This window comes from Motacilla alba, chromosome 7 (assembly GCF_015832195.1).
Source record: "Motacilla alba alba isolate MOTALB_02 chromosome 7, Motacilla_alba_V1.0_pri, whole genome shotgun sequence".
Taxonomy (NCBI): Eukaryota; Metazoa; Chordata; class Aves; order Passeriformes; family Motacillidae; genus Motacilla; species Motacilla alba.
Genome location: NC_052022.1, coordinates 21,536,742 through 21,551,380, shown reverse-complemented (window position 1 = coordinate 21,551,380; position 14,639 = coordinate 21,536,742). Strand labels below are relative to the sequence as shown.

At 38.4% G+C, this 14,639-nt stretch overlaps 1 protein-coding gene across 2 annotated transcripts in view; it reads left to right on the top strand.

The window, feature by feature from the left end:
- The window catches only part of ATF2 (activating transcription factor 2), a 49,250-nt gene extending 36,820 nt beyond the window's left edge, over nucleotides 1–12,430 (top strand). For both annotated transcript variants that reach the window (XM_038143035.1, XM_038143034.1), the window contains one exon: nucleotides 2,453–12,430. In XM_038143035.1, coding sequence (XP_037998963.1) covers nucleotides 2,453–2,679 — 227 coding nt within the window. In that variant the 3' untranslated portion in view covers nucleotides 2,680–12,430. The remainder of the gene's footprint in view (nucleotides 1–2,452) is intronic.
- Nucleotides 12,431–14,639: the final 2,209 nt, after the last annotated feature.

Below are 14,639 nucleotides of genomic sequence, written 5' to 3'. Positions count from 1 at the left end.
GTACATTGGTGGTCATCTCTGTACTCATAACTGTTTCTTACATTGCTTGTAGGATCTTCCAGAGCCCATCAAAGTCAGAAAACCAGACCTTTCTCATGTTCTTTACCACTGTGATATTATTACAGACATTTATTTTGAATTCAGAAATATGTGTTAAGGAAGACAGAACAGTGGAAGACCTTCCTTCTCAGGCTGAAAGATAGTGATGTACTTCAACTTCTTCATTGTTTCTGGCTCATAGCATTTAAAACTAACCATTTTTATTGAGAATGAGGAGGTTTTGGACAACACAGACATTGGGAATCGGCAAAAGAAGCTGATAGGAAGATTGAGATTCATAGGAGAATAACAACAGTTCTGAAGAGGAGGAGCAGGTGTTACAGCAGAGAGAGTGTATTTGATACATGTCATCTCACTTGCTGCCATTTCATTCTGTCTGAGGAAAAATATGCTACTCTCATAATTAATAATGGAGTATTTTTCAGGAAGTGGTACTAGGGTTTCTATTTCTAACAAAGTTTGCATGTGTTCCTTCTTGCTTGTTTTTACATGAGATCTTGATGGAGGTGTGGTAAAGATTATATCCTGTTGAATACTTCTAACTAAATTGACAATTGTTGGTATTCTTTCTGTTCTTGAATGGGCAACTCTCCTAAGGGTCACGAATGCCTTTTGGAAATACGTTAATTTTCTTGCTGTATACAGTTATTATGAGACCTTTGGATATGCAGTACTTGTCAGCAGATCTCGTTCAGTGTCACCAGTATCTCTCTCTTTTAATGTTTGAATGGTCTGTTTTTTAAAAAGTGCAGGATCTGTAAAACAGTTGGCCTTGTGGATAAGAGCATTCTAGCTTCCAAGCTATTTCGTCCCTGCTCTTTTAGTGAAGCTGTAGGAGAGATTGCCACCTTGCTCCTGTAGGCAGTATTTCTTAGGAAAAAAAATTTAGCAGTTTCCTTGCCTACCCATCCTTTTTGACCTTACCATTCTTTTCTAGAAGCAGTCAATAATAGAACAGTTGCTCTCAAGCTTTTGAGGATGACTTTGTTCTTAATATGCGTAGGGCTGCTCAAAGATCTTTATATTGGAGTCTTGACTTGCTAAGTTAGTAAATGTTCTTAACCATAGCTAGCATGTCATAAACATCAGTAAAACATAAACTTTATGTCACTATTGATTTTTGATGCCTAATGTTCCTTTTAGTTGCTGCTGTTAGCCTGGCTTTTTGTGGAAATGAGGACATGATTCCACAGCATTGCTTGTCTCCCCGTGATAGTGTCATCCTTTCCCATCGTTTCTCTGAGACACTTCTGATCTTGTAGGCCAATCTCAAGCAAATCTGAAAGGGATTGCAAAGACAAGAGTAGAGAAGATCAAGCTTTGTTCCATTGCTTTGTGCCAAGCAATAGTTCACGCCTGCTTCTGGCTATGTTTGTATCACAGTAGTCAGTAGTAGTTTAAAAGGGACTTCCAGTATTCCACCTGGGTACTGGTTTTGGTCTGTTTAAAACTGGTGTGAAAAGTACTTGCAAACATTAAGTAGCACAAAGTGATTCAGAAAAGTTACAATGAAATTCAGCGTTTGTATTTCTGGTTTTGAGTGAAAAACAGTAGGATAATTTTATGTTCTTGGTTTTTTAGTTTTGAACTCAAACTTTTAGTTTAGCAGTGTTTGCATAATACCTTGGCTAACTTCTGCAGCTCTAGAAAAAAAGGATTATTTTAGCATGACTAGAATGTCTGTGCAGGAGGGACATATTAAGTCATGATAATTTTGGAAATTCTAGTTTTGCACAGTGATAATTTTTTTAACCTGCTTACCCTCTGTCATGAGAAAAAATTGTGTAATTCTGTGGCTAATTCACTTTGGTTATGTGGAGAACACCTGAAATATTCCTAAAATATTTTTTAAACCAGTTTTAACAATTTTAAAACCTATCAAGAGGCATTTGTAAAGTTACGGAACTTCATCCTGTTAAAAGAACAGGAGCTGAAGACTTGTGTAAGCATTATCCAGTAAATACAGTGGTGTAAGTAATACTTTTTCAGATGTCTTACTCATGATCACAAATATTTACTAGTGAATGTAGAATTACTCTTGTTTGATTACTAAGCAGACACAATAAATAGCCTTTTGTAGTCGGTGAATAATGCTTACTGATGTGAATGTGCATCATTAGAATTAGGCATAGTACCCACTGATATGCTAGGAAGGAAATTTTAATCGTTGCTTTGAAGATGTGAAAATACTCTGGTTTCCTGAGTAGTCCATACTGCAGTCCGGTTTTTCTGTTTACAAAGTAGTATTTTCTTTTTAAGAAATGGCAGTAAGCTTGTTTTGCAATTTGCGCTGCATTGCAGCACGAGTGTTAGATATTTAGGGGGTGATCGCCGTTACTGGGAGGAGGTGGTGTGCGCTCCGGGACAGGACAAATGAGTTGTTCTTGTTCAGCTGCAGATAAAGATGACAGCTCGGAGGACATCTCGGTGCCCAGCAGCCCTCACACGGAAGCGATCCAGCACAGCTCCGTCAGCACTTCCAACGGCGTGAGCTCCACGTCCAAGGCGGAGGCGGTGGCCACCTCGGTGCTCACGCAGATGGCGGACCAGAGCACGGAGCCCGTGCTGTCCCAGATCGTCCTGGCGCCTCCCTCCCAGGCCCAGCCGTCGGGAAGTTGATTAAAAACTTGCGTTGCATCGGTTCCTTAGATACGCATCTGTGACTTTAAAGGGAAACCAACAACAGACCAGTCTCCATCTAGGAGAAATTGTAGCTTAAAATTATTCGTTTTTAAAAATCCAACTTAAATTTGGCTTTAACGATTGGCAGGTGGAAATAAGACAGAACACCAGTTCTAGTCTTTTTGCAAAAGACTTTTTTTTTTTTAAGTATTAGTTTTACTAGTTATTTTTTGTGCTTAATGTGTAAAGTGTGTGTACAGTACAATGTGGTTTATTTCATTTTTAATTTGGTATTATTTTAACAAACATTGGGGTGAATTACTGAAGGTCATCCCCAAGACTGTGATAGGAATATTATGTGACATTTTTATACCAAAGTTCTGCATAGTCCCTATTGACTTTGTAAAGTTAGCAAGGTCATAAAGCACTAGGCAAGAGAAAGACAGTAACAGTAAATTTGCTTTTAGTCTTTTTGCCTTTTTGTTGTTTTGCACATTATGAGAGGAAGAACATTGGAAGAAAAACATTTGGGTTTTTTATGTATAGCATTTTGGTTGGCTTTTAACTGTTGGGGTCTTTAATTTGTTTAATAGGGCCAGTACAGTATATGAGATACAGTACTTATGCACATACCAATCCTAGATGAGGATCATTACTAAATAGATTTGATTTCTTTTTTTTAATTGACATCAGGTGGGTTTTTTTCCCACTCCAACACTTGATTCTGGTGGGAGGAGAGCTTTAATTCTCCAGTCAGAATAGATATCTGTAACCACCCCTTGTTGCTAGGCTGAAACCAGTAAGCATATTGTAAAATACAGGGTTATCATATATGGAATACTTGTTATTCCAAAGTAGGTTGATATTTTGTGGATTTTTGAGTCGCAGACTAAGGAGTTTACTCATGGTTTTGGATGCCAGAAAAGCCTAAAATCCTTCTTCAGACAACTCGACTTTTTTTTGTCATTGTCTTGTATTTGCAAGCTAACTTGTACCTAATTCTTGTGTAAGCACTGTCATCTTTTAGTAGCAAAAATTTTGATACCTTTCTTGTGGAAAAAAAAAATCAGTATCTACCGTATCTTGGAAACAATGTAATTATAATGTGGTGTGTGTGGTGTGTGTGTGAGAATGGTTCAGTAGTTAATGCCAGCAGTCTTTTGCTTGAATGTTTAAAGATGCCTTCAATGTGATGCTGGCTGATAGGTGATTGCAGTTTTAAAATGTTATTTACTGTGCGAACTTGGATAACTAACATTCCATGATGTAGTTTGTTTCTGATGAGATGATTGTAGGTACACTTTTTCTCATTATCCAATCATCTGTAGGATACTGAGTTTTTTAAATGTGCCATTATCTATTTTGATTCTGTACTCATGTTCAAAATACAGTACAATATTTTACAATAGATTAAGTTGTTTTAAAAAAAGTAGATGTGTGCTTTCAGGTTGGAAAACCTTGTATAATAGCAAAAACAGATGCATAGTAGCAACTGGCAGTAAAGCAGGATTCCATTATGTATATAACAAAGATTTAATGCATTTATAATGGGTTGTGTAGTTCATTTGCTCTTCCTTCTCCACACTATACCATGTGTTTCTTAAGTGTCGGTGCCATCAGATTTCTATTTGGTTCAGTTTTAAATCTAAAAATGTAACTGATTCACAGGAAAATACAATTTCTGCAATATATATACAACCATACTGTAATGAAAACTGGACAAAGAAGTATCTAAGTCATATATGTATCATTGCAGGGCTTTAAGCATGAAAATATTAGGGAATTTAAATATTTTGTATTTTAAAACTAAGAAAGTTGTGTTGATAACCTCATGTGTTTAAAAGTCTTACTTTCCCAATTTCAAGATAAAAAGCTGTAACAGTTATTGAACGTTTCCAGGATGGTTAAATACAATGGACCTCTTGCGAGAAAGAAATTAATTGCAAAGGCACAAAATGTGAATTCTGCAAGAAAGCTCTACAGTCACTTTTCATTGTAGTTTTGGTGGACTAGATGCGGCCTCATTGATCATATTATTATTTGCCCTCCTAAACACAAAGGCTTTTTAATCATATAAGTGGAGTTTTTTTATAACAAAGCTGTTGCGCTTGTAAAATAAGTCTACATAAGTGTATAGGAGATGTGTAAACAGTTAATGAATTTAACAGTGGGGCTGGAAAAAGAACCATTAAAATCTGTGTTCAGCAAATAGAGAAAAGGTATTAGCCGTACTACCATGGATTCCGTTTTGAGACGTTGTCACACTACTTCTGTACTTAGCATTTTGGGTCTTTACATTTGACATGTTTCACAAACTGTACTGTTTTCTTTTATGTGCAGTTTGCATGAGTAAATCATCAAAGAGAATAAAATCTATCTTTAAGTTATGTTCCTATTTTAATGAAATTATAATTGTTCTAAAAGGCCGCACTGTCTTCAGACTTCTTTCTTCATCTTGCAATTATCAGCGTTTTTCTGGAAGTCATTACTGTAATGCCAGAGTAATGTTATGTAAACGAGAACATGTACGTTTCTTGAGAAAATAAGGTAAATACCATTGCTCTGCAGCTGAGCTCCAGCAGCTGCTGAGGAACAAGCATTGTATCATTAGTTCCAGGAGCCCAAGGTAATCCACAGATAAATGAGTTCATAAACATAGCTTGGTGATCCCAGATGTTGCTCAGCCATTCCTGGTTGCCCTGAGTTCCACAGCAAAAGCGCTGTGTATAATCGGAATTTCCACCTAACTTCCAGTTATTTTAATCTTATTTCAATATACATGAAGCCAGAAATAACAGCTGTAATCAAATAAATGGCTCACAGTTGTGTTGTCAAGGGTTCAGAAAAAATCATGCCCTCACCCCTGATGTTTAGAATAGTAAAAATGGTTTGGGCTTGTTTATGGATGTTGGAAACATGCGTGGAATGGCACATTCTGTTATCCTTTGAAAAGCTTGTGCCAGAGCCCCAATACGGAGGCTTTGGAGGAAACTAAAGAGTAAAGTTGCTGCATGTCTGCATTTGTTCCGTGTATGGACCAAATGAAGTGAAGCTGCACACAACTTTTAACCCAATATGAGAAAAATGTGTGAGGCCTCCCTTGCATTGTTACATTATTTTTCTGACTATGAGTTGCGCTGGTGACTCCAAGGGAGCAAAAGGCTGTGTAATAGGGGTACTCGGGGCAAGAACTAGGAGGGGTGGAGAACCAGCCCACTTAATGTCTGTGCTGTAAAAAGACAGGTTTATATCTTAATTATTCAATCTAACTAAGAGATTTTTTTCTGTTTGCAATGGTAAAAGTGGCTGGGCCTCTAAAAGGAAGGTATTGCACTGAGAGAAGGACATGACAGAAGTGTGGGATGAACAGTGATTTCAGCTACCTGAATTAATGGAGTAATTTGCTTAGAGACAGACACAAACATTTTAATTGGTCATCATAAATGATAATGAGGAGAAAGCATAGTGAAATTAAGTGCATCCTCATAAAGTAAGGTATGTTAAATTGCACTGAAGGAAATTTGAGCAATGCTTCTTGACATGATTAATATACTCATGACAATGTGTCTAATGAAGACTGTTTGCATTTATATGCTGCCTGTTGCTTCCCTCAGTAGAGACATAATTGGAACCTTGCTCATTTACACTGCAGAGCAGTCAGTGTAAGATTGGTTTGCAGTAGTCTTTACATCTGTTTTTAACCATTGTATCAAAAGTAACACAAGTATGATTTATATAGCTTGTGTAACGCTGTGTAGGGTTGGTTTGGACAATTTTATAATGAAATTTTCATATTCTTCAATGGTAACTCCTTTTAATTTTAGGGTTTAATATGACTTTTTTCCCCCCTTCTTTTATTTTTTTTCCTTCCTTTATGGAATGTAGGATCATGACCTTTCTTTTTCTTTACTTTCTTCCTCTTCAGAATATTTTTCTTTGTGTGATGAGCCCCAGAGAGTGCTTATAATATTCAATGTGGAATTCTTTCTTTTTTCATATTGCTTCATCCTTGGTTGTGTTAACCCTCTATAGCAAACTTCCATTTCTAGAAGTCAGAAAAGGAATTGCTGCACATTTTGTACCTTGTCTTCAGCTAAAATAGATATGAGAAGCTTATGTTCCCTTGATATTTACATCTTCTTAGCTAGGATACACTATACAATATATATCTAGGTATGGAAGGACTTTGGAGTGTTACAAAAGATTTCATTACAGATGCTGTGCACAGCTAATGAGTGCAGGTTGTGGGCTGAGGGCTTCATACAACTCTGCTAAGTGCAACCCTCTCCAAATAAGACTTTTTAACTTCCTAGGTGTGGGGTGAGTTACCATCTAATCACATAGCTGTCAGTAGAGCAAGAAGATGCATAATCTTGATACAGTTTCTGTAACTAGTGTGTTTTAACCCTTGCTCAAAATCTTTATCCCTCTTCTATTGCTGTTTTCTATAATCATGTGTATTGTTATAAGCGCTTTATCCTATTCATTTCTGGGGGGAAGAGGAGGCACAGGAGAGGAGGTTCTTTGATAAACTACCTGTTTAATTTAATGGGGGATTAATCATTAATCAGAAAAGTATTGTAAAATCACTATGCAAGGACAATTAAATTTTCAGTCCATAGGTGAAGAGACAGTAGCTTAAGCTGCATGGACTGATTAGAAATGATAACAAGCATAGAAGGTACAGAACAGTTTGAAGCAAAGAACAGGAGTCGTGCTTCTAGGAAGTCTTCTTTGGCTTTAATACCAACAGCAGAAACAGAGCAGGGCAGAGACTGGGCAGTATTTGTAGCCACCTTGGGCAGCAGGGCCTGGTGATACTCAATTTGCAATTAAGGAGCTTCAAGGAGAGTACTCTGGCTTAGGGAGGACTGTCAGTGCCGGGCTGAGATGAGCTTCAGGAATGAGGCACCGCCAGGGAGAGCTTTCAGAGAAACAGGATTGCAGGTAGCCATGTTTTCCTCACCTCACTCTTGCCTGTGGCTGTCTCAGTACATCCAAGTGCAAGCATGAGCTATTACGGCTCCATTTCACACCATCTGTGCCCAGGTGGATGGAATGTGCTGAGATCTGGTCTGATGGCTGTGTTTAGCTACCTGAATGATGAAAGTTAAGGTGTGGTTTTTTCCTACTGCCTAAAATGTTCCTGCTCTTGTTTTGCTGCAAGCTAGTACTGGCATGGTCTGTGAATAGTATTTCTCTCCCTTTAGCTGAATCACTTGTTCTAGACCATTACAGGAGGCGAGAATACTGCCTTTGAGAAACAACTGGGCTGCCACATTTTATTAACTGAATGATTTGAAAAAGCCTACTAATTTGCTTATGTTTAAAAAGAAAATGGAAAAATATATCTGTCCTACATCTGGGATTCTAATCAGGAGAAAAAGGAGATGAGCAAGGAGAGAACGAACCCTCTGCCTTAGCAGCAAACAAAGTGCCCTGAATAAACTGAGAAAATGAAACTGAGGGAGGAAACGTCTGCACCAAGAAGGTGCTGCATTTCACTGCTCAATTATAGCAGCCCTTTCCTCTGACACAAAGATGTGTTCTGTGAAGATCTGTTTCTTCCAAATGTTTACAGTGATGTTAGAAATGTTTTGATCTCACTTGAGGTAAGTAGTATAAACATCCTGTTATTCATGATGCTGTGTTGAGAAGGATACTCTTAAAGGTGATATAATGTATAGTACAGTCATTCTGACTGTCTGTAAAATGCCAAGAGACTTTATAGTCAGCCTAGCTATGATTAGAAAACAAGGAAAAGGCTAATATTTCTTGCTTTCTAAGTTGTCTTGCTTTTTGTCCTTTCTTTCAGCAGAATTGCTGTAGAGAGCTAATGATTTTTCCTGAAAAATACATAATCCTTATAAATAACAAGGAGATGCTGTCTGTTTCACTGGATGACATTTTGAGCACTTGCTCATTTTGTTGACTATTTAATGACTCTTAAGCTATTCAGTTTACAATTTATTACTTGAATACATGTATGAATATGCAAAACATTTCTTTATCCTGTATCTATCTATTTACCCAAACTTTAGAGTCCTGATTCTAATAGGAGCTTACTCTTTTCTAAATTATGCAGCGCTCACTTGAGTGCTGTGTAGGAAGGTTGCTGGCCCCAGAGCCTTGAGCTCTGTTCCCAGTCACCACACAACCAGAATGCTGTTTCTAAGCAGGCTGCTGGCTTGTATTTGTCAGGCATGGCACAGCACTGGCTTCTTGGGATGGAAACACATTATACTGACTGGAATGCTTCCCTTATATTTTAAGTACCAGTTTGTTATATAAATTCTGTATGTTTCCTTGTTACAAAAGGTCTGGCACAGTTCTTTAGGTTCAAGAAAGAAATTCACAATCTTTACCTGCTCTTGTAATTTCATGTCTAGTTTAGGTTTTGTTGTTGTTTTCACATATTGGATAAGGGCGCACACCCCTCCTTCATGGAAATGCATTTTATAAAGTGCTAGGCACTCAGACATGTTCTGGAGGGTGCATAAGTCCCACAGGTTTTGTCTATTGAAGAAAATGTCACCTCTTTGTCAGAGTTAGATTGTTACAAACTTTCACAAATTGAAAACTTTTGGTTTCACATGTCTACTGATTTATTCTAGTCCAGTTTATGTTGATGGAGAATAGTACTAAGCTAAATTTAAACTAAAAACAAGTGCAGGTATATAATCACTAAGGTTATATAAAGCTGTTTAAAGTGTTGCAACACACAATTTCATAAAATAATTGACTTAAAGCAGCTTTTCTACATTACCAACTTCAAAGAAGCTTGTGCCTGTTTTATGAAGAGGTGAGGATTAATTTTATCTTAGTGAAGTAGGGTTCCTTCTATAATGAGTCTTTTCTAAGCAAATATGAGAGCAGGATCTGATTTAGCCACTGCTAATGACCATCAATGCTTTTGTCAGTAAACATAATTTAGTCAAAGAAAATTTGAGCAGTGCACCGGCTTGCTGTGCATCATCATGTACAGTCTCCTTACTTCCTTACTCCTGCTGCAGAGTAAGGGAAATACTCCTGCTTGGTTTAATCTGACACAGAGATTTGCAAATGCCAAACAATGTCGTATTAAACAATGCCACCTACATGTCACCCCACGCTGTACCCAGCAGAGCTTCATTGCACCTCTGGGTGTGATACATTGGACCCTGTGGAGATTAGAAATGTAAATCATCACAGCTTATACAAGCTGAAACTAAAATGAAACACAGAAAAATATAATATTAATAAGTGAATGTTATTAAATTATTATTTCAGCTCTCTTCCTGAATGGAAACTCTCTTTTATACTGCAATCTGTTTTAAGGGTCTATCCAAAAATAACACAGGAAATACTGTATATAGTTACTGGAGCAAGGAATTTCTGGCAGATTTCCATGGCATGCTCAAAGTCTGTGACTTGGGCTACATTTGTCTTTCATTTAAAGTGTGGAAGAGATTTTTGGTAAGTGCTGACAACAGCTGAAACCCCTACCTACTGAGTGGAGGGTTGAAGAGTCACAAGCTATAGTTAAATGAACAGGATTTATCAATCTGCAAATGAAATGCCTTCTGTTAGTAATGTTTTGTTTATACAAGACAATGGATAATAGATTATTAACCGAATGAAGTAATTTCATTTTGTACTGTTTCCTGCTGTGTGTAACAATCCCAAATCTGTGCGTTTCTGGTTTCTCAGGAACAAAATGCCATCTAGTGGTAACTACTGGATATTTTGAGCAAATGCTTTTTTTATATTGTCACCAAGTTTTCATATTTTTTTCCTGGTATTCTACACTTTACAGCACATTAAGGCTTTGAGAGAAGAAGATAAAGAGTTGGAGGGAAGGTGCAGTCCCCCAAGTTGGGCCAGCAGTGGCAGGGACACCACGCTGCCCAGCTGCTTGGGAGCTCTCTTTCTGCCTCTGCAGCTGGCCTCAGGTAGGTCAGGGAGGTTTCCCCTGCAAAGGGTTGGGTAAAATATCATACCTAGTTGGGAGCCACACCTTACTGTTACTTGATAGCAAAATACAATTTGGCCATTGCTGTATGAAAAGAACTGAGAGCCACCTCTGCTTCCCTGACTGCTCATCTGTCTCTCCTGGTAGGAGGCTTTTCCCTCTGGCCTGTCATTCTCCAAGGAGCTCAGGGGAAGCCATCCCTTCTGCTCTTCTTATGAACTACCAGGGAATGGTATAAGATTCTCCATTACATAGTTTGCCTCCTTGACTCCTTAGAGTAGAATATAAACTCTAAAATATTAAGAAAACTAAAATTTGGCCTCTAGAACAGACTCCTGAAAAAGTAACAGCCATAATCTGGCTTTTAGAGTTGAATTACAGACTTTATTTGTAAAGCAAGAATACATAATAAAAATAAAACCTTATTGTTCTATTTAAATATATTTATAAATGTAAATGGGGCATAGGAGCCTGCATGTGCTATGAGCTCACTGATGGAGATAGTCTGGCTTTATACCTGGAGCCAACTGAAGAGGCCTCTGCAGTGTTTCATCTTTCTGTGGGTTTGCACTTCATCGTGACAGGGGTTGTGTTGTTTATGGATCTGCTTTCCCCATGCATCGTTTGAATTCCTGCATCTGCTGATCCATGCTGCCCTATTCCATTGCACGATGCTGGCAGCAGCAGCTGCCAGGCCTGTAGTCAGGCTGAGGCTCTCTGAAATGTGTTCTGCAGGCTGGTGCAGAAATCTAATCTGTCCCACTGACGTCACTGTAGAAGTCTCTGAAGATAGCATGACATCAGTTCGGTGGGCTGGGAAGGAGTTTGTGGATGGGTAAAGAAATCCTTAACCTTGACTCTTGTTTTGTATAGTATTTGAGTAAACTGCAGCAGACTAAAGCATCTGGTTAACAAGGGCATTCAGAGCACAGGTCGGTAAAAGGGTCATCTGAGAGTTTGGGCTGCTCTGTGCTCACTGCTGTTGCTGTGATGCAGCACTCGTGCACTCCTCTGTCCCTCTAGAGTGCTGCTGGTTATTTTCCTAGACACTGGCATTGGCCAGCAGCCAGTGCAGCTGCAAGAAACAGGAGGGAGTAGAAATAGGACCAGAGCAGCCCTGGTTTAGTGGGAGTAAATTGTCATGGAAGCACATTTAAGTAGACAGAACAAGAAGAGTTTGGGGAGATTGGCAAATGCAGTCTGAAAAGCACCAACAAATGTCTTGTTTGTGCTTGCTAAAAATAGATGAGGAAATCCCTAGATCTAGGACAATTTCTTAAAGCTAGAATAGTGGCTTTCTCCGAGAAACAACTGCAGTCTTGCAGCTGTTGCAGCTGCATCTGCCCTTCGCTCTCAAGTTTCCAGAGCAGCAGGATGCTTCAAGGAGGTTATGACTCTCCACAATCAGAAGGAAGGCATTCTGTTGTGCACACAGTAAAGAAATCTTAAGAGCAAGTCGCTCTGTGATCAAACCTTGAAACAAAGGAGAAAGAGTAGAGAAAACAACTGTTCAGAAATGATCCACCTGAACTTTGCGTCTGTTTTTGAAGCTGTTTATCTCCATACAAAAACAAGTGAAATAGAATGTAGTGCCTACACAATGTTTTTCATTCCTTCAAAGAACTGGGCAGAATGCAGGCAATGTTACTTCCAGTGTTTTAGTGAGGATTTTTGTCTTTATATGGCTAAAGGTTATGTGCTGTAAAGAGGAAATTATTTTAATATTGTATAACATTATAATCTGGATTATTGCTTTTGATTTGAGCACTCAGACAATAAACTAATTGGATTTTTTTGGCTCTTGTCACCCTTGAACCATTTAAGACACATTTGTAATGAAAATGCATCCCTGTGGGAGCAGAAAGGAGAGCAGTTTTCCTGTGGAGGGCCAAGAAGCTGTTCTTTGACAACAAGCAGCAAAGTGGCAGCTGAAACGTTGCTGCAATGCCCACAGAAATGGTGGGGCCTGGGTCCCTCTGCTCCTGCAATATTGCACAGGGTTTGCCAAAGAGCTTTGCTTGGTTGTGGCTTTTCAAAACGTGTTTTCTTGACTTATTTGCCTTTAAGAAAAAAGGAGAAAACAAACCCAAACCTCTTTGGAAAGTACTTCACTTATCACTGACCTGTTGGTGCAGATAAACTCTGAATTCTGAAGTCATTGTGTTTGCACTGAAAGCATTGGTATCATATCTCTCTGTCAAAAACCACTGGAGACTAAGTGTGGGAAGGACTCAACCAGGAATTAGTTTCCTGTGTATGTCCTTGATTGAGGATGGCATGATTTTACAATTGAATACATGAGGTTGAATTCCAGATCTGAGCTTGGTGTGGTGATGTGCAAGTCAGGTTGCAAGATCAGTTATCTCTGATTTTGTTTAAAATAAAACTTCTGCTTTTACAGCTGAAAAGTTGCCAAGTCTCAGTAATAGTGTAATTTAGTTTTGATTTGCTAAGGGGCTTTCCACGTGTCTTGGTTTACAATAAGCAAAACGTGCACCACCATGGGATGTAATTATTATTAAAGAAAGGGGAAATAATGTGGGTTTTTTCTGTCTTCTTTCCTCCTTCCCCAGTAAAAAACAGTGACATCAGGTACAGGAAAGAGAGATTCCTCTCTGTGTGGGTGACATAGTAAAAAACGTATTTTGGCACAATTAAGGGCTCAGAAGGCATCAATTCTCTCCTTTCGTAAGGAATCTTACCATTGTAAGCTTACAGTTCACTAAAATTATTGTAATAGTCGCCAATAAATTAATGAATAGTGAAAAACCTCAAATCCTAATTAAATCCCACTATTACTTCCAGGAATGGTTTATCTCCTCTCCAGGAATACTTGATTTGAACAGCTTGTTTAACAGGAAGAGCTATTGATCCCTTCAATAACACTTTAGAATCATTAAGAGGAAAAACTTTAATCTCCTTCAGCTCTTTGAAGTTGCTTTGGTTAATGTCATCTCTCTGTGATGCTGAAGAGCTAATGATGTTCTTGAAAGATATTTCCAACATTATTCTCTCGTCTTTTCTGCCCTGCTGCCATTACCTGGCTGCTCACATGGTTAGCTGTGCAGTAAAGCAGGAAGGTACCAGTAGTGCATGTGCTTGCCTGCTCCATTTGGAAGGTTTTGTATTCTCCTTCAAGAATTCAATATTATCCTTCCTTCCAGAAGTCTTCCTGGTGGAGGTAAACACAGGTATCAGAGATTTTTTTTGAACTTCTGGTTAGTTATCCTGTGCTTCTGCTATCTCAACATTTTGAGGCTTGGACTTAGAAGCATCTTCAAGTCATTAAATTTCGTTCTACAAAGGCCCTTGATAACATGATTGCATCTGTCTATACTGCAGAAAATTCTCACTGTTTCTGGACTTAATTTCTTATTTCTTTTTCTAAACTATTACATAAAATTCAACTTCAAATCTGATACAGTTTGTCTTACCAGGACCCACACACCCTTGTTCATGTGAAGTGCATTACTAAGCCTTAAAATACCTCTAAATATTTCATGTGTTCTGAATCATGGACATTATCTCAAAGAACACTAAATATTCTAGAAGGTGCAACCCTGTCTGAGAAGCAAGTTGCATGGGATAGCTAATACCCTCATTAAAAACATTTTTGACTGGCTTCAGTAACACATACATTGGCTTCTCTAGGAATGTAGAAATTACTTTGAGGGACTGATATTAGAAAATCCAATAATTGCACCAAGAGTGTGTTGGTTCTGTACAGCACTTCAGAATTGTTGAATTGTTATGAGAAGGTTCAATTTCTTTAAAAATTCCTCAAATCCATACAGGAGATCTAGAAGTGGGTCCAGGAGTCCTAGGGGGCTCAACTGATTGCATGCAGAGCCACTGCCAGTTCTGTGGCACAGCTTATGGCTTCAAGTAGGAGATCATCACTCAGGGTTAAAGACATTTTGAAAGATGGGACTAGAAATATCTTGCAGGGGTTTATGTTTTTTGATGGCTAGTTTGTTCTTAGTTTTTAGTGTTTATGGATGAAATT